Raw genomic sequence first — 21,980 nt, forward strand, 5'->3', positions numbered from 1 at the left:
CATAGATGCAGAAATTATTGTAAGAAAAGTAATTAAATTAACTTAGTATTTGTATACATGGTGACTGGGTGTAATCAAAGTCAGTCTTATTTTATAAAAACAATTTATTTAACAGCATAGCACCCAGAATATATGTTATAGCTACCGTGTAAAATGTGACGTAGGTGAAATGCAGCAGTTCCTGGAACCGGTGCACGACAACAAACAATGTGTACATTTTTATGTACAATATAACAGTACTTGTAGTACATTACGACGTTACTTAATTTACGTAAGTGTTGCTAACAATAAAATAGGATAGTTTTATAATAAAATATAAATGTACAAAAATACCTTATCTACTTTATATCACATACGGAATGTAAGTAATAGGTATAGCACCAAAAAGTTGCTGTCGAGCTATGGACTCTTGTACTCTAGTACAACAGTAGGTACTCGTGTACTCGATGAGCTTTCATTTCTGTATTTGATATTATAATAACAATTTGTATGTTTGAAGTGATTTCATTCATTTTCATTTCATTCATAACATGCTCATTAAAAAAATATTCCCGATTCAAACTTATAGTTAAGGTGCGATGGTGATGAAATTGATGATGATTAAAAAGTCTGACACCGAGGTCGACACCGTCCTCGTGCGGGCCCTCAGAAGTGCGTCACGTCGGTCGGCGGCGGCGCGGCTAGTCCTCGGCCCGCGCCCCCCGCCCGCCCCCCTCGCCCCCCGCGCCCCCCGCGCCCCCCGCCGGCGGCCAGTCGCTGGCGCCGCCGCTCTTGCGCAGCACGCGCAGGTCCGTGAGGCGCATGCCGCGGTCCACCGCCTTGCACATGTCGTAGAGCGCGAGCGCGGCCACCGCGCACCCCACCAGCGCCTCCATCTCCGCGCCCGTGCGCGCCGTCGCCCGCGCCACGCAGCGCACGCGCACCGCGCCGCCCCCGCCCCCGCCCCCGCCCTCACCCGCCGGCAGCCGCACGGTCACGCGCACCGAGTCGAGCGGCAGCGCGTGGCACAGCGGGATGAGGTCGGCGGTGCGCTTGGCGGCCAGCACGCCGGCCAGCTCGGCCACCGTGAGCGCGTCGCCCTTGGGCAGGCGCGCGTCGCGCAGCAGCCGCAGCAGGCGCGCGCCCACGCGCAGCGAGCACTCCGCCTCCGCCTCGCGCGCCGTCACCGGCTTGTGGCCCACGTCCACCATGCGCGCGCGCCCGGCCGCGTCCAGGTGCGTGAACCCGGCGCCCCCCTCGCCCCCCGCGCCCCCCTCGCCGCCCCCCTCGCCGCCCCCCGCCCGCGTGCAGTAGGCGCGCGCGAGCGCTCGGCGCGGGCCGGGCCGGGGCCGCACGAGCGGGCCGCGCGCTGTGAACGTTCCACACCTCTGAGGCACCGAGCGCCTCTAGCCACCTATCAGAATCATCGGACGATTCTCCATGCGGGCGAGGTTCTCCATACCTAAATAAATAATCGTATTGACCACTTTTCGTCTCCCTTTCCATCTTACCCTTGATTTCTATGTGCGTATTGTTACACTGTTCGTCCTCTCTCAGTCTACGTTAGTCAGCGACACAGTATGAATTTATAAAGAAACAAGTATACAGTATGAGATGGCCTATGTGTTTCCCCATTCCTGCTAGTCTGATGTCCCGTACGACCGTCGACGTCTGATGGGTACTCACCGGCGTGGCGCGGCTGCTTGCGGCGGAGCGCGGCCCGCACGAGGCGGGCGAGGGCGGCGTCGTCCGCGGGGGGGGCACCCCCCTCGCCCCGCAGCGCCGCCCGCAGCGACACCTCCGCCGCGCCGAACAAGCACACCTACACATACGCACTCACGAATACACCCAGTAGTTAGACAGACTTTCAAAATACTGCCTGAGTATTAGTCTGATGTCGGTCTATAAAACTTGATGTATCTTTACAGTAATATCAAGAATACAGTAATTCAACTAGTTGGATATAATATAGATAGTCCACTTCTTTACACTCTGACACCAATATATCCGACTCGATCCTTCGAGCCGGACAAATATAAATTTATTTAAACAAATTTTAGTGTTTATAATATTAGAGAGATTTTTCAGTAGGTGCTATAAACTACCTCAGTCCTTCGATGATCGATATACTGTAGTCCTAGTAGTCTCGTAATTAAAACGTGAATGCAAAATATAAATATAGACTTGTAATATTACTGATATGTCTTACTTTGAGATTACCGTCGGCAGTGATCCGCAGCCGGTTACAGGAGGAGCAGAAGTGCTGCGTCATGGACGAGATGAATCCCACCGAGCCCACGTACCCCGGCACGCGCCACACCTGCACACATACGCACACTACAATCTTCTTGAGTTCGTCTAGAACTGCAGTATGTTCTGTATTTTTGGATTATAGGTCATATGTAATACCACAGGTTTCGAGAACTGCTCGGAGTTTCCTTCTCTGTCACACGACGGACCCGTACCTGTGCGGTGTCGCTGGCCCGCAGCGCGGCCCGGTGCGGCACCAGCCGGGAGTCGTCCCACCCGTTGTAAGTACGTACCTGTGCGGTGTCGCTGGCCCGCAGCGCGGCCCGGTGCGGCACCAGCCGGGAGTCGTCCCACCCGTTGTAAGTACGTACCTGTGCGGTGTCGCTGGCTCGCGGCGGCAGCGGCCGCAGGGCGGGGTGTGCGGCGCGCACGGCCCGCAGCGCGGCCCGGTGCGGCACCAGCCGGGAGTCGTCCCACCCGTTGTAAGTACGTACCTGTGCGGTGTCGCTGGCTCGCGGCGGCAGCGGCCGCAGGGCGGGGTGTGCGGCGCGCACGGCCCGCAGCGCGGCGGTGTGCGGCACCAGCCGGGAGTCGTCCCACCCGTTGGAAGTACGTGCGTGTGCGGTGTCGTGGGCCGAGGAGCGCGGCCCGGTGCGGCACCAGCCGGGAGTCGTCCCACCCGTTGTAAGTACGTACCTGTGCGGTGTCGCTGGCTCGCGGCGGCAGCGGCCGCAGGGCGGGGTGTGCGGCGCGCACGGCCCGCAGCGCGGCCCGGTGCGGCACCAGCCGGGAGTCGTCCCACCCGTTGCCGGAGAACGGCATGAACTCGATGAACCTGCCGCCGTCACACGACACGTCACCGCCGCTCGCACCTCGCGTCCCTCACGTTCGTACTCGACGCGGTACGCGAATGAACATTACGACATCGGTACGATCGTGAGTGAATGTAGTCGCTACGAAGTATTCGTACTCGTATTATCGCGAGTTATCTCGAAGGTTAAAATACTAATGATGCAACTCGCTGCGAATGTAATGTATGTGTACCTACTTAACTGGGTTGAGTAGGTACACGAAATATATCGAATTACGATTCTACGAACATTTCTAATCCGGTCGATGTGGATTGACTTTCTGTAATCAGTCTATAATTAAATACTACTGAATTTCTGTCTTCTTATCGCCACAAATGAAAAAACAGTACAAGCCCACCATTACGCCAATTAGCAACTTTCATAAAGACATCCTTGTCGATGAGAATAATAACAGATAAAATGAAAATATACATTTACGTAAAACGTGTTTGCACGCAGTCTGCTGCCACTTAGACCGTCTCAATTATAATGTTCCGCTTTAGTCAGCTTCTAACTATGGCCCGGAAATTTAAATTGAGTGTATAATTGCTGAGGCTATTTTATTATAATTCTATAATAGTAGACGCAGCTGTCCAAACATATAACATTACAAAACTACCACTTATTTGATTTTACCCATTTAGTACTTACATAAAAGTTGTTTGTAATTAATTTTGAATTCTTTATAAAACCTAACACTATTCGGGAATACGAAATACTTCTTGAAGTTTGTTACAAACTTGTTATAAAATATAAGGTTAGGTAATTCTATTAAGAAACTGACTCCCATCATACGGAGTTATGGCTCCGTCAGGAAAAGCAACGCATGAGGAGTACCGCAGGCATCACAAGTTAATTGTATGATGTCCATGATTCCTGGTTATAGATGACGGTTAGCCTATTTCATCGAAGGAGGGGCCAGACAATGGGTTCTGTCTGTTAGCTTTTAGCTTTAATTATGCTAAGCAAGTCGCTGGGCCTCACACTTGACAGCATCAAACCGGAATTAAATCGAAAGCACATCGTTAGATACTACATAAACGATAGCCACTGATAACTATGCAGCCATTTTTTGTCTTTCAACATTAACTTAGATTTGTATTCATTTATAATTTTACTAACATTCAAATGTATTGTTAGGGATTTCAACTGATACTAGAACTAGATAAATGAACTGTGACAAAAAAATGTACCCGCACATGTTGTACTCTAAGAATGATAACTACATATGTATAGGTATACGAAAATAATAAACTGGTGTTTGTTGTAAAAAATATCAAGTAGCTACAAGGTAAGCTAGGTAGCTACAAGACTGCGGCTACATGAACGGATACAATTCAAAGCTGACCTCGTAGTACGCGTGGGTACATCGCCGGCCGACAGGTAAAGGCCTACCTAAAAATCCATTGTTATTACTTACGCTGAGTGGGTGTCTGTCATTTGGTCGTGATATATGTCTTCATACCAATATTATAGACACGTACGATTGCACGCTATACATTTCGAATAAGCGTAAGGTGACAGCCCAGGTGGTCTGGTTGTTCACCGCCTTACTTCCGATGGTTGCGGGTTCGATTTCTCGTACGGTACAAACATTCAGGTTTGTTTTTATTGATCTGGGTGTTTTCTACGTATATTATATATTCTACGTATACAAACATTTGTATAAGCTGTCTAGTACCCATGACACTAGCTCTGCTTTGGTTGGAATGACCTGTGTAAATTCTCCAGGGTGATTATTATTAACTATGTTTCTTTCCACGTGATGTTGAAACATATTGTAAGATAAAGTCCATGTAATAAAAGTTACTTAAAACGCTCACCTCACTTCTATTTCTTTGTCGCGTGTATATTCAACAAAATCTAAAATCTCGTCGTCGTTAAAACCTGAAACCGAACAAAAACAAACAATTATACACAAATGTACACGTCGGCCTAATTACCATCCCAGATCCACAATATTGTATTGAGCATCAATCTTGTAAACGATATATCGTGGTGTTACATCCTGGTCACAGATCGACTGCAGCTGGTGGTGGATGTAAGCAGACAAATCTGTCTATCCACTTTATTCGTATTATTTTACGCGCCCTGTCACCACTGCTACTGGAATACAATTAATTTTGCATTTTGTACTACACTTGCGAGCGAAAGTATGGAATCACTTACTTGGAATTGATTCCGCACGATTTTGTGTACTTAATAACTAGTTAACTATAATAAAAATAGGTACCATTTGAAAAGTTAAACTGTTAAGTTTAAATTGATACATACTACAAATTCATTAAAATCACGCCATTATTTAAGAAGTTATCCCGGATTATGGGAAGAAGTAAGAATAAAAAATATGTTTCAATTGTTTGATATGTCACGAGTGTAGTACATGGAATGTATAGTTCCGTCGTCACATCCTTCGTGCATCCTTCATCGTCACGTCGGCCATTGCTTGCCACACTTCGTCGACAACATATTTACAGTGTGACGTTATTAAAGGTTTATTTGTTTCATTTAGCAAAAGTACTAGATGTCTCCAATGGAATCTACCGTACAGTAAACAGTGCTAGCATTAGGAATATCTAAAACTCATATAGATCAGTACTTTGAAGAAACAGTGGACGTACCCTTCATGAGCACGGTGTTGATTTTGACGGGGCGGTACCCGAGCTGCAGCGCGAGGTCCACGCCGGCCAGCACGCGAGACAGACCCTGCACACACACGCACACACACACACGTTTTATTTATTAACTTCGGTGCTGCCAGAGACTTATTCTGCGTCACAGCGACGTTACTTCAATTTTGAAATTGCACGTACTTATTCATCTTACACGACACAGTATTAAATTCGACTTACAGTTATCATTATAAGTACCCAGAATATTTTTACGTTTCGATATACCCATACCGTATGGGTATATCGAAACGTAAACCAATTCAGACCATAGCTGCTAATTACAATTTTTAATGAAATTCACACACACACACACACTCACCGGGCGGCGCGCCATGTGCTCGTAGCGCGGCTCACACACACACACACACACTCACCGGACGGCGCGCCATGTGCTCGTAGCGCGGCTCACACACACACACACACACTCACCGGACGGCGCGCCATGTGCTCGTAGCGCGGCTCACACACACACACACACACTCACCGGACGGCGCGCCATGTGCTCGTAGCGCGGCTCACACACACACACACACACTCACCGGACGGCGCGCCATGTGCTCGTAGCGCGGCTCACACACACACACACACACTCACCGGACGGCGCGCCATGTGCTCGTAGCGCGGCTCACACACACACACACACACTCACCGGACGGCGCGCCATGTGCTCGTAGCGCGGCTCACACACACACACACACACTCACCGGGCGGCGCGCCATGTGCTCGTAGCGCGGCACACACACACACACACTCACTCACCGGACGGCGCGCCCTGTGCTCGTAGCGCGGCACACACACACACACACTCACCGGGCGGCGCGCCATGTGCTCGTAGCGCGGCTCACACACACACACACACACTCACCGGACGGCGCGCCATGTGCTCGTAGCGCGGCTCACACACACACACACACACACACACACACCGGGCGGCGCGCCATGTGCTCGTAGCGCGGCTCACACACACACACACTCACCGGGCGCGCGCGCCGGCTGCTCGTACCGGGCGGCGCGCGCGGCTCACACACACACACTCACCGGGCGGCGCGCCATGTGCTCGTAGCGCGGCTCACACACACACACACTCACCGGGCGGCGCGCCATGTGCTCGTAGCGCGGCTCACACACACACACACTCACTCACCGGGCGGCGCGCCATGTGCTCGTAGCGCGGCTCACACACACACACACTCACCGGGCGGCGCGCCATGTGCTCGTAGCGCGGCTCACACACACACACACTCACCGGGCGGCGCGCCATGTGCTCGTAGCGCGGCTCACACACACACACACTCACTCACCGGGCGGCCACACTCACTCACCGGGCGGCGCGCCATGTGCTCGTAGCGCGGCTCACACACTCACTCACCGGGCGGCGCGCCATGTGCTCGTAGCGCGGCTCACACACTCACTCACCGGGCGGCGCGCCATGTGCTCGTAGCGCGGCTCACACACTCACTCACCGGGCGGCGCGCCATGTGCTCGTAGCGCGGCTCACACACTCACTCACCGGGCGGCGCGCCATGTGCTCGTAGCGCGGCTCACACACACACTCACTCACCGGGCGGCGCGCCATGTGCTCGTAGCGCGGCTCACACACACACACACACACTCACCGGGCGGCGCGCCATGTGCTCGTAGCGCGGCTCACACACTCACTCACCGGGCGGCGCGCCATGTGCTCGTAGCGCGGCTCACACACTCACTCACTCACCGGGCGGCGCGCCATGTGCTCGTAGCGCGGCTCACACACTCACTCACCGGGCGGCGCGCCATGTGCTCGTAGCGCGGCTCACACACACACACACACACTCACCGGGCGGCGCGCCATGTGCTCGTAGCGCGGCGCCCGCAGCGAGTCCAGCGACACGTTGACGGCGGTGAGTCCCGCGCGCTGCAGCGCCGGCAGCCGCCGCGTCAGCACCAGCCCGTTCGTCGTCATCGACACGTTTCGGATGCCCTCTATTTCACTCAGGCCCTCTACGAATATCACAATCTGGTTGGTCTATATTGGACCGCAGTTATAGTTATGTGTGTTTCTGCCGGCCGGCCACCATTTGTGTACATTACAATCAGTCGCCAAAATACAACCGTAAAGACATAACGTCGTTTCATTTAAATTTAAGTACAAAATTTCCACTTCTCCCAAAGCAAACAGAAAGCAGCTTTAACACAATCAACACAATCAGTTCTACTCAAAGTCGAATGAACGAACGTTCCATTCCTTTAGTTACAGGCGTGTATTTACAGAAACTACTTTTTAATAATGGCATGTCGCACTCACGCTGCCAATTGAGTACGACGGGTGACAATGAAACGGTCCGTTAACGGATGGTGGAATCGATAAGTGAGCGGGCGGGACGTATGCGGGACGCATGCTGCACGTACGTATGATGTGCGCGAGGTCGGGCCGCAGCGTGGGCTCGCCGCCGGTGAGGCGCACCTTGTCGACGCCGAGGTCTGCGAACACTCGCGCCAGCCGCAGCACCTCGTCGGCGGCCAGCAGCGAGCCGCGCGCCGACAGCGGCACGCCCTCCGCCGGCATGCAGTACTGGCCTGATGTTCATTATACTTATAGCGGTTACTCTATTTGAACTATGCCATTTAAAACATACATAGCAATCGATGTCATTTATTACGAATTATTTTTACATACTCACAGTCACTTAGGTAATGCTTAGCCCTACTTATTAGGTAGGTACACATATTAGGTAAGGCTGAGCCCTAGCATTTGCGAAGAATACATATAACCCCAGGAGAGCTACAAACAAATTGCCAGTATTTCAAGGAGACACATACTCATCTCGTCTCCTTCGGTTCAGTCTTCGTCGTAGTATCAATATAGATATTAAATTAAAAATGTATTTCAATAATATTTTAACCATATTTTAATTTCAAACCTTCTGTATTTCAATGGGTCACATAGTGCTCTTACAAGGATGTTAATATACATAGTCTTGTAATATATTACATGGTATGAGGCAGAGAGTACAGTATGTACATATTTACTACTACATTGTATACAGTATGATACAAAAACAGTCAGTAAGTTTGTGTGGGACATGTCATTGCATGCAACTGTACTTACACCGTAAATTACATCGCTCAGTAAGAGATATGCGCAGGTAGTTGTGACGACGACCGATTAGGTCTTCAAGTGGCTCCTTGTTTGTGTCAGTGCTTCGGCCAGCCGGCTGCGGCGCTGAAGCTGCAGCTTCAGTAGCAGCCTACAGATAATAACATTTTGCGTATTGAAACAACCACAAAACCTATGACGTAGTTTTTGGGATATTTCAATTCCATAGTTATCAGTGTTTAATTTATTTAACAAACTTCTAAAAGTACTTTACATTTTCAAATGCAAAATAGGTTCATAAAATAGTTTAAATAAAATACAAAATGCTTTTCTCAGATAGTATTGAAATGGCAATAGGTATTTTATATTTCAAATAATATTGTTCTACACAATACACAATATACACACATTACTAAATAGTCTGCCAGTCGTCGCAGTATATTTAGTTAAATCACTCTCGACTCTGACCACACGCGATAACCATTTAACGTTTAAAAATTTTATTTTCATTTTACTTTGCAAGTAAAGTTTACGTCCACTGATAATAAATAATGTTATCACTATATTGTCACAATCAACGGTGTCTCTGTTTATGTGAAAGTACGGACGTCTCCACAAACCGACGAACTATAAGTCAATCAATTGTCAAACTCTTCTGTCAACAAACTGATACAAAGCTCCCAACCAAGTTTTGTTTAATGAATTGTCTACGGATAACTCAGTTTAATAATAATAAAAAAAAAACTATTTATTGCTAGTTTATTCCAAGTATTTAGTACATATTGCAATTGCATGCAAAAGGTGGAAAAATATCCGTATTTATATAATTATTATGTCATAATATGGCATGTGTATGGCACATACACACTGAATAATATTGTCTTCATGAATGATTAATGACAAAACGCATCCCCATTTAACCGTGGCACACTACTTTAACATGACACATCTGGGGTTTCAGGCGTCAATAGGCTACGGTAACCATTTACGATTAGATGAACCGTATGCTTGTTTGCCATCTACGTAGTATTAAAATAAAGACATGTAACAGTGTCGTGTGAATAGGGCCTAAATCATAGTTATACTGGCTATGTCTACTCTGTGGTAGTTATGATGTAATCTGTGAACCTTACTCTCTATGTTGTCACCTGTGATTGTCATAACAAACGTATTTTTTTACTGAAATGGAACCACTATTTTGAAGTGCTCATGAAATAAAATAAATTTATTAGAAACATGTCTCTATTCCCTGCATATGCGAATAAACAAGATGCCTGTGAATTTGAGGATATTACAGTGACATTTGCTAAGGAGAGTCAAGGTTTGGGTGATATTAAATAAATATTTTTATTATTTCCTAGCACACACAATTTAAATCACTATAAAATGGCATGTATTAGCTTTCAATCACTCAAACTTGCCAACTTTATCCTCCGTATTTCTTCCTTGTATCCCCTTGCCTTTTCTCCTTTAATTCTTGTCCATTCCTTTATAGCCCATTCAACTAAAGAAATATATTTTTACATATTTCTAAGCCTGATTCTACTGATAAATTGGAACTAGCTACCTAAAATTTTGAGCAGTGGCTGCATGTGGATGCTTGTGGCAACTTTACCACATGCATCCACATGCGTGCATCCGGCTGGGGTATATTGCTTACCAAGAAATTTAGACATATGTGTTAATTTATTTTTATTAAAGTTATAATAATTCGACGTATTTAAAACAGTAGATTGGCAACAAGATGCAACGGATTCAAGAGAAACATACTTACTGGCAAGTGATGATGAGGACAGTGGGAAGGCTGCAGTGGAGCGTGCCCGGTCACCACCTCCAACACCACAGTGCTCTGATTTCTATGTAGACACAAAACTGGATCGTGGCAATTTGCATGTGTCTACACTATATTATCCAGGAAGACCTCAGTAAGTGACCATATATTATATCATGCAGGAAAACATGCCTGTAGTTGAAAAGAGTATATTTTATTTTTCAGCAAACTAGTGTTAGTTTGATACAATAGGCTAGTAATAGAGTCTGCACAATGAGCTACATCTAATAGATATTGTAGCATCACTGCTAGTAATTTGGCCTATTACTTACTGGGTTAATGTTAAATCAAATTAAATAAAAAATAATTTATTAATGTAGGACATTACAGCTGCTTATGAACTTAAATTTTCTGTATTAATAATTTTTTTCTACCACCCAGTTGAGTATTCAGATTTAATTGAGAAGAACTGGCAGTAAACTCAAATGAATTTAATTTTTTTTTAAAAGCCAGTTTTGTGAATTTTCATTCTTACTTGAAATCGGCAAGTTGCCAACCCTATATAAGAAAGGTGAAAAAAAGGCTGCTACAAGAAAAAATAATAAAAGTTCATCTAATTCAGAAATTGAAATGACCGGACCAGCCAGTCGGAGCCAGTTTATTTACATTGAATACTTATGTAGGCGTCTACGTCTAGCATTAAATGAAAATCTCTGAATCCCCTTGTATGGTGCGTCACCGTACAGCCGTCAGCATTTTACACCACTCCGCATCCATATAACACCCACACCTACCATTTTCCCTTCAGTACACCAAATCCTCACAAACAAGCATCAGTCCACACTCAATCATCGTGTACTCAATATATCAAGTTGGAAAGCAGCCGACTTATCATTTATACATCATAGCATCTAGACTGTGTGGGTCCAAGCAGACTCATACATCTTTGTGGTCCTTCGAGTGGAAAAACAGTATTTTTGTGGAATTTTGGTACGATAGTGAATCATTCTGGTTGGCTTCCCAGAAGCGGGTCTCACCGATCAGATTGAGAAGGCGTATATATCGTGCTAAGGTTCGCAAAGACACTACACAGAATCAGCATATCACATCAAGAATTATATCTATCATTATCAAGCATATCTTAACAAGAAGGAGGATCATTAACAAGCATATCATATCAAGAACTTTGTCATTATCAAGCATATCCTATCAAGAAGGAGTATTATTATCAATTTATCTAGCACATCAAGAAAGTAATCACCATATCATATTAAGAACATTATTATTATCAAGAAAACAATGTTCATCATTATCAAGAAGAGAACTAGCGTATCTCATCAAGAGCGGCATCATTATCAAGAACATTTATCACCATTATCAAGCATATTAAGAATATCAGGCATTATCAATATCAAAACAAATCAGTCAATTATTTACCATGCAGGGTTCATCAGAAACTCACTATCAAATGAAGAAAGGAACACTAAGTAGTAATTGACGAACTATTATGTAAGCAAAGCAGCAACTTCAAAGCGTTTTATCGATCAGCATCGAGCATAGATTTAGACAATATCAAAGAGAAGTGGGAATTCGAAGACGTTCTAAGGACACTGTCGTTGCGTTGGAATATTATCGATTTACATTGGGAAATCGATAGTGAGCTCAATGGCGAGAACACAGAATATGAACTGACTTTCATAAGATATGAAAAGCAGTATGAGAGTCTAAAAAGAGATATAAACTCTAAATTGTGGTCTGTTCAACACAAGGAGAAGTCCACTCCTCAAATGGACATACCTACCTTCAGAGGTAGCTATCAAGCATGGACATCATTTAAGGATCTGTTTACTGAAACAATTCGTAACAATCCCACTCTATCAAGCGCCCAGAAGATGCAGTTTCTGAAAAGCAAAATCAGAGGCGAAGCAGAAAAACTAGTGCAGCATTTAACAATTAGAGCAAGAGTTACGAGCAATATGTGAAAAAATGGAGCATCTTAAAATAACGAATTTGATATGAAATTGTATACACCGTTGTTACCCAATATACGGTTTCAATGAGTCTGGTAGGATAAGGAACCAAGAAAGATATGATTTTTTTTACACCATTGTTTCCTGGTACCTGCCAAAGGAACCACGATCTAGGTTTCATGTTTGGGGATCATTCTTACCTGTGTTGGGGACACACATACAAGAACTTTCACGTTTACTAAAATGACGCATGTCTGGCAGTCGTGGGTTCTTGGGCTAAATCAGTAGTGATAACTACTCCGTTTGTTGGGAAATACAAAATCACTGGTATAACAACAAGAAACTTATTTTCACCACTCATTTAAATACCCTACTGAACATATCAAGTATGCAGAATCAATCTGTGATACATATTAAAAGACTACACGATACCACTCTTGAATGTATTAATGCCATTAAGAACCTTGGTATAGACACAACAACATGGGATCCTATACTCGTTCATCTGTTATCACAAAAATTAGATACAGATATGTATAGCGACTATACAAAATCACTCAAGAGTCCACGAGAATTACCTAGACTGACTGAGTTTCTCCAGTATCTCGAGAACAAATTTACATCATTAGAATCATCACGCCGCAAGCAAGATGTCTCTAGAACAAGCAACCAAGATTTGGATCATCATTCTATGACAATCCAGAAAAAATATCAATCAAATAAATCATTCAATACAAATCAAGATTTCAAGGGTAAAACTGCCAATAACTTAAATTCATATAAAATGTACATATCGAGTAACATTACAACAAAAAATTGACCAATTTGCCAAAATTAACATTGCCTATTAACTGCAAAGCATTTTTACAATTACAAGCAAACGATAAAATGATAACGAGTGCATATCAGACAAAAAATGCCGCGAATGCAATTCTGATCACAACACTTTATCGCATGACGCATTTACGAATTTGACACTGAGTTCATCAAACTCATTGTCACCACGGGTCAACATGAAACCACCTGGCAGCAGTACAAAAAGCAATCATATATCATTAGAGGATTTATCAGAGACACTTAGCAACAGCACTAATAAAAGTACAAGCACTAGATGGATCGCAAATATTACTACGAGCTCTCATTGATCAGGGATAAACACAGAAAATGCAGTACAACTATTAAAATTACCTCGAAAGCACTGTAAGGGTGTTATATTTGGGTTAGGCGCCAAAGAAAACAATTGTAAAGGGATGTTAAATATATCATGTACATCATTATATAGTGACTACATATTTACCACGAATGTATATATCATGAGAAATTTAATTAACAATCTGCCGAATAAATCATTTTCAAAACCGTCGTGGTCACAATTAGAAGACATACAATTGGCTGATCCGGAATTCTATATCAGTCGTCAAGTCGACTTGTTATTAGGGGCTGACGTTTACTCTAATATTATACAGAATTACGACGTCTCAAATGACGTTACTGAAGTAAAATTTCGTCATCGCCGGCCGGTCAGAGCATGTAGACAAGCAATGGTCAGTCATTGACAGTGTTCAACGCAACAATTGCATCAAACCTCATATAACATTACGGCTTTAAATAATGTTTCGTACTTCAACAACTTATGAAACTAATTCAAGATTATTGGAAACTCATTGTTTCTTTGGATATGGATATCGGAATAGATAATTCTATAAATAAATATATAAATACTTGATATATCAAGAAAAATATATAAAGTATTTAGAGAACAGACAATCATACAGATTATGGTATCATTTTAATGAAGTTACGTCACAGCCAGACGAAACTTGAGCACTATAACAATATTTTATTGTGTCAAGAATTTGACACACACTCAAGAATGCGGCGCTATCTTATGGAATTAGCAATATAGCTAATTCTCTATTCAGCATACGAGGGCTACACTGAAAGTTTTTAGAACTGGCTACTTGAGAGCAATATAATAAAAAAAATTGTTAAAATTTTGAAAATGGAACTCTTTACGAATAGTACTGAGTATATAATTTATTCGTATGTCATGTGTTTTACGGTTTGGCGGCAAATTGAAAATAGTCTGTGTAACGTTATCATGAACTTAACACGAGAAAATTTTCGTGTGATGATTTTTTATGACTTTCGATGTCATCTAAGTCAACAAGAAAGTTATGATAGACTACTATTGGACTTCCACGATGAAGCCCCGTCTCGTGCCACTGTTTACAACTGGTTTAATGAGTTTAAACGTGGTCGCACTAATCTCATCGATGATTTGCATGAGGGCCTTCTACGGCGACAACCGAAGATAACATCCGTGTTGTGCGGCGTATGATAGAGACTGACAAAAGAGTGACCTATTAGCAGATCCGGGCAAGCTTAAAGATTGGTATGAGTCAAGTGCACAAAATCCTCCATGAACATTTGGCGGTCAGGAAGCCTTGTGCCCGGTTCACTGAGGCTCAAAAACTCCGTCGGGTTGATTGGTGCCGTGAAATGCATGAAAGATTTAACGGAGGTGACTCAAATTCTGTGTTTAACGTAGTTATGGGAGACGAAAGCTGGATTTACTGTTATGATCCCGAAACTAAAAGACAGTCAGCTCAGTGGGTGTTTCCTTCTGAGGAGTTGCCAACTAAAGTGAAGAGAGGTCGAAACATAGGAAAAAAGATGGTGGCCTCGTTCTTTGGAAGAACAGGTCATTACGCAACAATTGTTTTAGAGGATCGAAAAACAGTTACTGCAGAGTGGTACAGTAACAATTGTTTGCCACGTGTTTTGAAAAAAGTGCGTGAGAAACGACCTCGCAGTAGGATCGTCGTTCACCACGACAATGCTTCGTCGCACACCGCCAGGCAAATGATCGATCGAAAATAAATATGATTTAACAGATGTTTTGAATTTATTTAAAGGTATATCCTTCATTATACTTTAGATCACCTACTGCTGACCCACTATATGGTTAAGTAGAATGGTATGAGTAATGCTTCAGTGTTGCTATGTACATGGATACATGGATATAGTTGTGATTTTCCCAAGTGTAAGTGGTAGATCAGCAGTATACAAAGTGAGGAGCACAGGTCCTTGGGTGGGCCAAGTATAGGTCCTTGTGGTACTCCAGCATAAATTTCTTTAAAAATAGAAGTGGGGTCACCTTCTTTCACATAAGATATATAATCTTTGAGGTAAGATTTTAATATTGAGAAGTATGAATGGGAAATACTCTGCTCGATCTTACATAGCAAGCCTTTATGCCAGACCTTGTCAAAAGTCTGCTGGATATCCAAGAAAGCAGGCGAACAGTATTATCTTTGTCCGAGAGACTTTCTTAAGGCGCACATACTCTGTGGGCTCTGGGCTTCTACTGTGCTATGGCGCTCTCTGAAGGCGAACGGTGGATCGGTATTACTTTGCGTTCAAAGAGGCTTGGCACAAATCTGCATAGTAACTATTCCTCCAGTGAGATGTCGTGTTGGATGAGAGTGCATGTGACCGCGGCCGCAGGTACACCGTGCCGGCGGCGCCGCGGCCCGCGCGCCTCCGTGGCCGCCGCTACTTCCACGCGCCGCCCGACCACCACCACCACCACCACCACCACGACCACGAGGCCGAAGTGAGCGCGCGCGTCGCCACCTTCAAGGCCATGCTGACCGACACGCCCCACGATGAAGACCTATGGTTGCGCTTCATAGATTTCCAGGTAACTAGAATTGTCTCCTCGTATGATTAAAGGACGACACGTCACACGATCATGTGAGACCAAATTGCGAGGGAGTAAATCATCACGTATTTCACTAGTGATCACCTGAAATTCCTCAGCGACCGTACTCACTCACCGTCAGGTCTGGCTAGAGCTCTTTCGTTCTATACACTGTATAAAAAAATTAAACGTGGGGATGAACGATAAATTGTAACATCGATTGTGTTCGGACGGCTCGCTACTAGGCTAATTCAGCGCCGGTTCAGATGGTCGACTAGCCGAGAGGCATCCGTGTCGCGAAATGTGTGCGTGTGCAGGAGCAGTGGCGCGGCGGCGCGGCTGCGCTGGCGGCGGCCACCGAGGCGGCGGAACGGCGGCCGCGCGCGCGCGCACTCGCGGCGGCGCGCTGGCGGCTCGCGCGGCTGCACCTGCCCGCCGCGGACTACGTGGCCTCGCTGCGGGCCGCCGCGCACGCAGGTACCACCCGCACCCACCACGTGCGACACTCTACATTAGCGCGCGCTCACACTCGCGGCGGCGCGCTGGCGGCTCGCGCGGCTGCACCTGCCCGCCGCGGACTACGTGGCCGCGCTGCGGGCCGCCGCGCACGCAGGTACCACCCGCACCCACCACGTGCGACACTCTACATTAGCGCGCGCTCACACTCGCGGCGGCGCCCTGGCGGCTCGCGCGGCTGCACCTGCCCGCCGCGGACTACGTGGCCGCACTGCGGGCCGCCAACAACTACGATGATGGTAGTGATTGTGATGTCGATGATGATGTTGTTTTGATATGTCGATTATTTCTTATCGCAGAGCGGTCGGAGTCAGTCCGTGCGGAGCTGTGGGCGCTGCTGGTGGCGGCGGCGGCGGCCGCGACCGGCGCCGATGCGCGCGCGCCCGCCGCCGCCGCCGCCGCCGCGCTCGCCGACTGTGCGCGCGCCGCCTACCCGCGCCTGCTGTTCGCCTACGGTGAGAGTTCCTATATCTTCCTTTTCTATGTCTCTCCTCCAGCTAGTGGGCTCTTTACTATCCAATGACATGTTGCATTTGCGTAGGTTCATTTCTGCAATCCGCCGGGCTGTGGGAGCAGCTAGTGCTGCTGCTGGAGCTCGTGCTGGCAATGAGTTTTCCACCGTCGGATGCTTTTCCGCCGCGGCCCGATCCGGCGCGCGAGGCCGAACTTGAATTGCGGCTGCGCCGATACGAGGACGAGGTTCGTCAGAACGATCGGCGACGACAGTGATTTATGTGTATGAATCAGTACGAGGTGGAGGACAGTGACCGGTGGTACGCATGGTGGTGTTGCAGGCGGTGGCGAGCGGGCTGCCGCTGAGCACGGTGTGGGTGCGCGTGGAGCGCGCGCGCGCCGAGGCGCACTGGCGGCCCGCGGCGGCCGGCGACGACGTGGCGGCCGACCCGCAGCGCGCGCCGCTGGCCGCCGACGTGGCGCCGCTGCTGCGGCCGGCGGGCGGGCTGGCGCTGCTGGTGCAGGCGCTGCGGCTGGCGCGCGTGCCGCTGCTGCCGGCGACGGGCGGCGCGGTGCGCGCGGCGGGCGCGGCGGCGGCGGACGGCGCGGAGGCGCTGCTGCCGCTGCTGCGCGCGGCGCGCCGCCTGCCGCCCGCCGCCGCCGCCCGCGCGCCGCCCGCCGCCGCCGCCGCCGCCCTGCACGCGCTCCTCGACCCGCCCCACTACTTCTCAGATCGCTCCGGTACTCTCATTACGATTCTTGTTATGAACATTTATTAATGACGCGGTCAGTTTTATGGGTGCGTTCAATAGAGTTCTTAACCTTGCAATATCGAAACATTTCTATGGATTAAGGGATAATTGTAGATGTAGATCGACACTATTCACTATGAGTACTTTCATTTCCTTGCCATTTAATATACCTTTTGCGACTAACGCTGTGTATGTATATAGGCACCGGATGACATCTTTTTGCAAATAAATGGGGCCTAAACTCGGATGTGGTAAGGAGTTGTTTTATTTATTTGATAAAAGGTTTGATTATTTGGTTACTTAAATAGTTTATAGGATTCACTTTTAGTAAAAGACCAAAATTGACTACAAAAATAGATATAATATTGTCACTATATTAAATTTGAACCGTTCTCTCTTGCTATAATATGAAAATAAAAAAAATAATACTATATATAGAGATTCTACTCTGTGCAACGAATATTCCTGCACAACGGAGTCCACACGATGAGCGAGTTACCCGGTAATTGTATTGAATATTGTCATAACGTGAACGGAAAGCACGGCGCACGTCGGCAGGGTTCCTGAGCTGGGTGAACGCGCTGTGGGAGGCGGCGTGTTCGTGGACCGCGGGCGACGAGCGCCTGGCGCTGGTGTGCTGGCGGCTGCGCTGGCTGCACGCGCTGGCGCTGCTGGCCGACCCCGACAACGACGCCGGCCGCGCCGAGCTGCGGCGGCTGCGGGGCGAGGCGCGCGGCGCGCTGCGGCGCCACGCCGGCGCCGCGCCGCTGCCCTTCGCGCAGTTCGCGCGCCTCGAGCTGCTTTCGGGCGGGCCGGCCGCCGCGCGCGCCGCCGCCCTGCACGCGCTGCGCGCCGCCCTGCGCGACCACGCCGCGCCCGCGCCGCGCCGCCTCCACGTGGCGCGCGTGGCCGCCGAGCTGCTGCCGGCGGCGGCGGCGCGCTGGGCCCTCACCAGCGCGGTGCTGGCACGTGCTCTGCCGCCCGACGACGAGCTGGAGGCCGCGCCACCGCCCGCACTAATCGACGCCGCGCTACAACAAGTAATATATGTGGATATGACTCACCCACCCAATAATATAAGTTACATAAGTAATAAGTTTTTGTAGTTGACGCAATGTTTTCAATTTTTGTTTTTTTTTGTGTGTGTTATATTGTATAAATTCAGTTCAAGTTAAATTTATTAAGTTCATTGTAATCGTGAGTGTCGTTTATTTAAATATCTACCGAATGAATACCATTTCATTTCAATAATAATCATTGTTTATACATTTTTATAACAGTAATATCTATACAAGAGTAAACGCGCAATTCTATCTCTTTGATATATACAATGTAAACATCACGACTCATACATTCTGTCGGAAACTCATCGAAAAATATAAGGTCCAAAATCTCTCAAGATACTCATATGTAATCGATGGTGAACCTCAATACGCGTCCGTTAAAGACGGGCGGCGTGTGCCGCGATGTGCGTTTCAGTGCGAGAGTCGGTGCGAGGAGATAGAGGCGGCGCTGGCCGCCGCCGAGGACGAGGAGGAGGAGTGCGTCGCGGGCGGCGGCGTGTGCGCGGCGCTGCTGCCGGCCGCCGGGGAGTGGGCGGCGGCGCGCGCGCTGCTGGCGCCGCCCGCCCGCCTGCGGGACCTGCGCGCCGCCCTGCTGGCGCTGCCCGCGCGCCGCTACCAGGTCGCGCGCGCTGCTGGCGCCGCCCGCCCGCCTGCGGGACCTGCGCGCCGCCCTGCTGGCGCTGCCCGCGCGCCGCTACCAGGTCGGTGTCACGCGCGCTGCTGGCGCCGCCCGCCCGCCTGCGGGACCTGCGCGCCGCCCTGCTGGCGCTGCCCGCGCGCCGCTACCAGGTCGGTGTCACGCGCGCTGCTGGCGCCGCCCGCCCGCCTGCGGGACCTGCGCGCCGCCCTGCTGGCGCTGCCCGCGCGCCGCTACCAGGTCGGTGTCACGCGCGCTGCTGGCGCCGCCCGCCCGCCTGCGGGACCTGCGCGCCGCCCTGCTGGCGCTGCCCGCGCGCCGCTACCAGGTCGGTGTCACGCGCGCTGCTGGCGCCGCCCGCCCGCCTGCGGGACCTGCGCGCCGCCCTGCTGGCGCTGCCCGCGCGCGCTACCAGGTCGGTGTCACGCGCGCTGCTGGCGCCGCCCGCCCGCCTGCGGGACCTGCGCGCCGCCCTGCTGGCGCTGCCCGCGCGCCGCTACCAGGTCGGTGTCACGCGCGCTGCTGGCGCCGCCGCGCCGGTGTCGCGCGTACACGTGCGCTCACTTCCTATTCTATACTGTGATGGCCGGAGCGGTGGTGAGAGTAAACAGTAGGGTGGAACTTTTATATAAACTGTTACATCTTGATTTACTCTAGCTCAGACTAATTACTAACACTATATATATTAACAACTTCAGGACTCTCGTGTCGTTTGGTAAAACGTACTCTGGCACTATCTGGTGTCGAACGTGCTGATTTGCATCAGTATATTACAATATGTTGTGTGCGTGCAGTCCGCGGCGGGCGAGCGGTACTACGAGCAGAGTGCGTGCGCGGTGTCGCTGGCGGCGGGCGGGGGCGGGGGCGGGGGCGGGGGCGGGGCCGGGGGCGCGGGGCGGGCGGCGCGCGCGCTCGCTCCCCGACACCCGCACTGCGCGCTGCTCGCGCTCAGTGAGTACCGCCGAGGTTACATTGATGATTACAATCGAAATCGAAAAGTTCGTTAGCCACCGGTTGATCATAATCGAACTTTATAATTATTGACCGAAGTAGACTTTGTCCCCGAGCTTCTTGTTATATGTATAAGTTGTTATTCATAAGTGACATGACATCTTAGTTTTCCAGAATGTCAAAGTATGAGAGATAGAGTGATATAATAATGGTATTGCTGGTCTCGATGATGTGGTCTATTGCAGTGGTGGTGGTGATGATGACGACGATGTTGCTGATGACTATGATTAACGCTTTATGTGTCTCTAATAATTTAAGACATGAACATTGTCGTCATTAAAATTATCACCATCGTCATATTTATACCATCATCGTCATCACCATAATTTAAATCATTGACATTATTATCATCATCATCACAGACCTCATCATTATCTTTTTTTATCTTCTTTCATTTCATCTTCATCGATCTCATCATCAACAATATTGTTTAAAAAGGAGGTCGTTTAGCGGTAGAAATAAATGAGAAACACCTATGTAAACGATTTTATTTGTACGATGTCTAATTCGGTGAAGTCCCATTTGTGCGGCAACGAGTCGGGTTGCGTGTCGCAGTGTCGGAGGAGGCGCCGGTGTGGGCGCTGGGCGAGGCGGCGGCGGCGGCGGCGGCGGCGCGGCCCGGCTCCGAGTGCGGCGCGCTGGCGGCGCTGCTGCCGGCGCTGGTGCGCGCGCCGCCGGCCGCCTGGAGCCCGAGGGCGGCGCGGCGCGCGGCGCGGGCGGCGGCGCGGGCGGCGCGGGGGGGCGGCGGCGGGGGCGGGGGCGGCGCCCTGCTGCACGCCGCGCGGCTCGAGGCGGAGGCGCGCGCCACCAGCGCCGCGCCCGCCCGCGCGCTCTACGCCGCGCTCGACGCCGCGCCACACGCCAAGGTCTGTCCGCCCGCTCGTGAACAGGTTCATTTCGATGTAGATTACACCTCGTCGTTTACAGAATACACTAATTTATAATAATCGTTAGTAACATTAGTGGTGCGGTGTCGTGTCGCAGTGGCTGTACGTGCGCGGCGCGCAGTGGTGCGGCGGCGAGGCGGCCGCGCTGGCCGACGCGCTGCTAGACAAGCAGCTGCGGCTGCACGCGCTGCGGGAGGAGCTCGCCCCGCCCGCACCGCCCGCACCGCCCCCCGCGCCCATAGAAGAGTTTCAATAAATTTATTCATTTCCTATAGACGTGTTTCATTGTAAACGATCCAAGCCACTTACTGTACCCGTACCATTATAGTTATGTTATTCCTTTTTTTTTTTTTTAATATTCTACATACCAATAGGGCTACTATGA

General features: G+C 49.0%; 2 protein-coding genes across 2 annotated transcripts; one reads left to right on the forward strand and one right to left on the reverse strand.

Moving 5' to 3' along the window:
- Positions 1-680: 680 nt before the first annotated feature.
- LOC131851060 (molybdenum cofactor biosynthesis protein 1) lies at positions 681-9,458 on the reverse strand. The gene is made up of 11 exons (XM_059201481.1): positions 9,237-9,458; positions 8,841-8,979; positions 8,141-8,308; positions 7,569-7,732; positions 5,702-5,786; positions 4,904-4,967; positions 2,926-3,064; positions 2,189-2,299; positions 1,666-1,801; positions 1,383-1,433; positions 681-1,339 (listed from the first exon to the last, which is right to left on the reverse strand). The coding sequence occupies exons 1-11, from the start codon at positions 9,336-9,338 to the stop codon at positions 681-683; spliced, it is 1,818 nt and encodes a 605-aa protein (XP_059057464.1). The 5' UTR covers positions 9,339-9,458.
- A 548-nt stretch (positions 9,459-10,006) lies between these two features.
- Positions 10,007-21,851, forward strand: LOC131851061 (nuclease SbcCD subunit C-like). Its single transcript, XM_059201482.1, has 12 exons — positions 10,007-10,149; positions 10,561-10,753; positions 16,080-16,275; positions 16,593-16,752; positions 17,091-17,246; positions 17,333-17,490; positions 17,586-17,985; positions 18,555-19,036; positions 19,476-19,679; positions 20,492-20,648; positions 21,264-21,574; positions 21,693-21,851. The coding sequence occupies exons 1-12, from the start codon at positions 10,065-10,067 to the stop codon at positions 21,849-21,851; spliced, it is 2,661 nt and encodes an 886-aa protein (XP_059057465.1). The 5' UTR covers positions 10,007-10,064.
- Positions 21,852-21,980: the final 129 nt, after the last annotated feature.

The sequence above is a fragment of the Achroia grisella genome, unplaced genomic scaffold, assembly GCF_030625045.1.
Source record: "Achroia grisella isolate CSIRO2021 unplaced genomic scaffold, CSIRO_AGI_Agris_v1 utg780, whole genome shotgun sequence".
Taxonomy (NCBI): Eukaryota; Metazoa; Arthropoda; class Insecta; order Lepidoptera; family Pyralidae; genus Achroia; species Achroia grisella.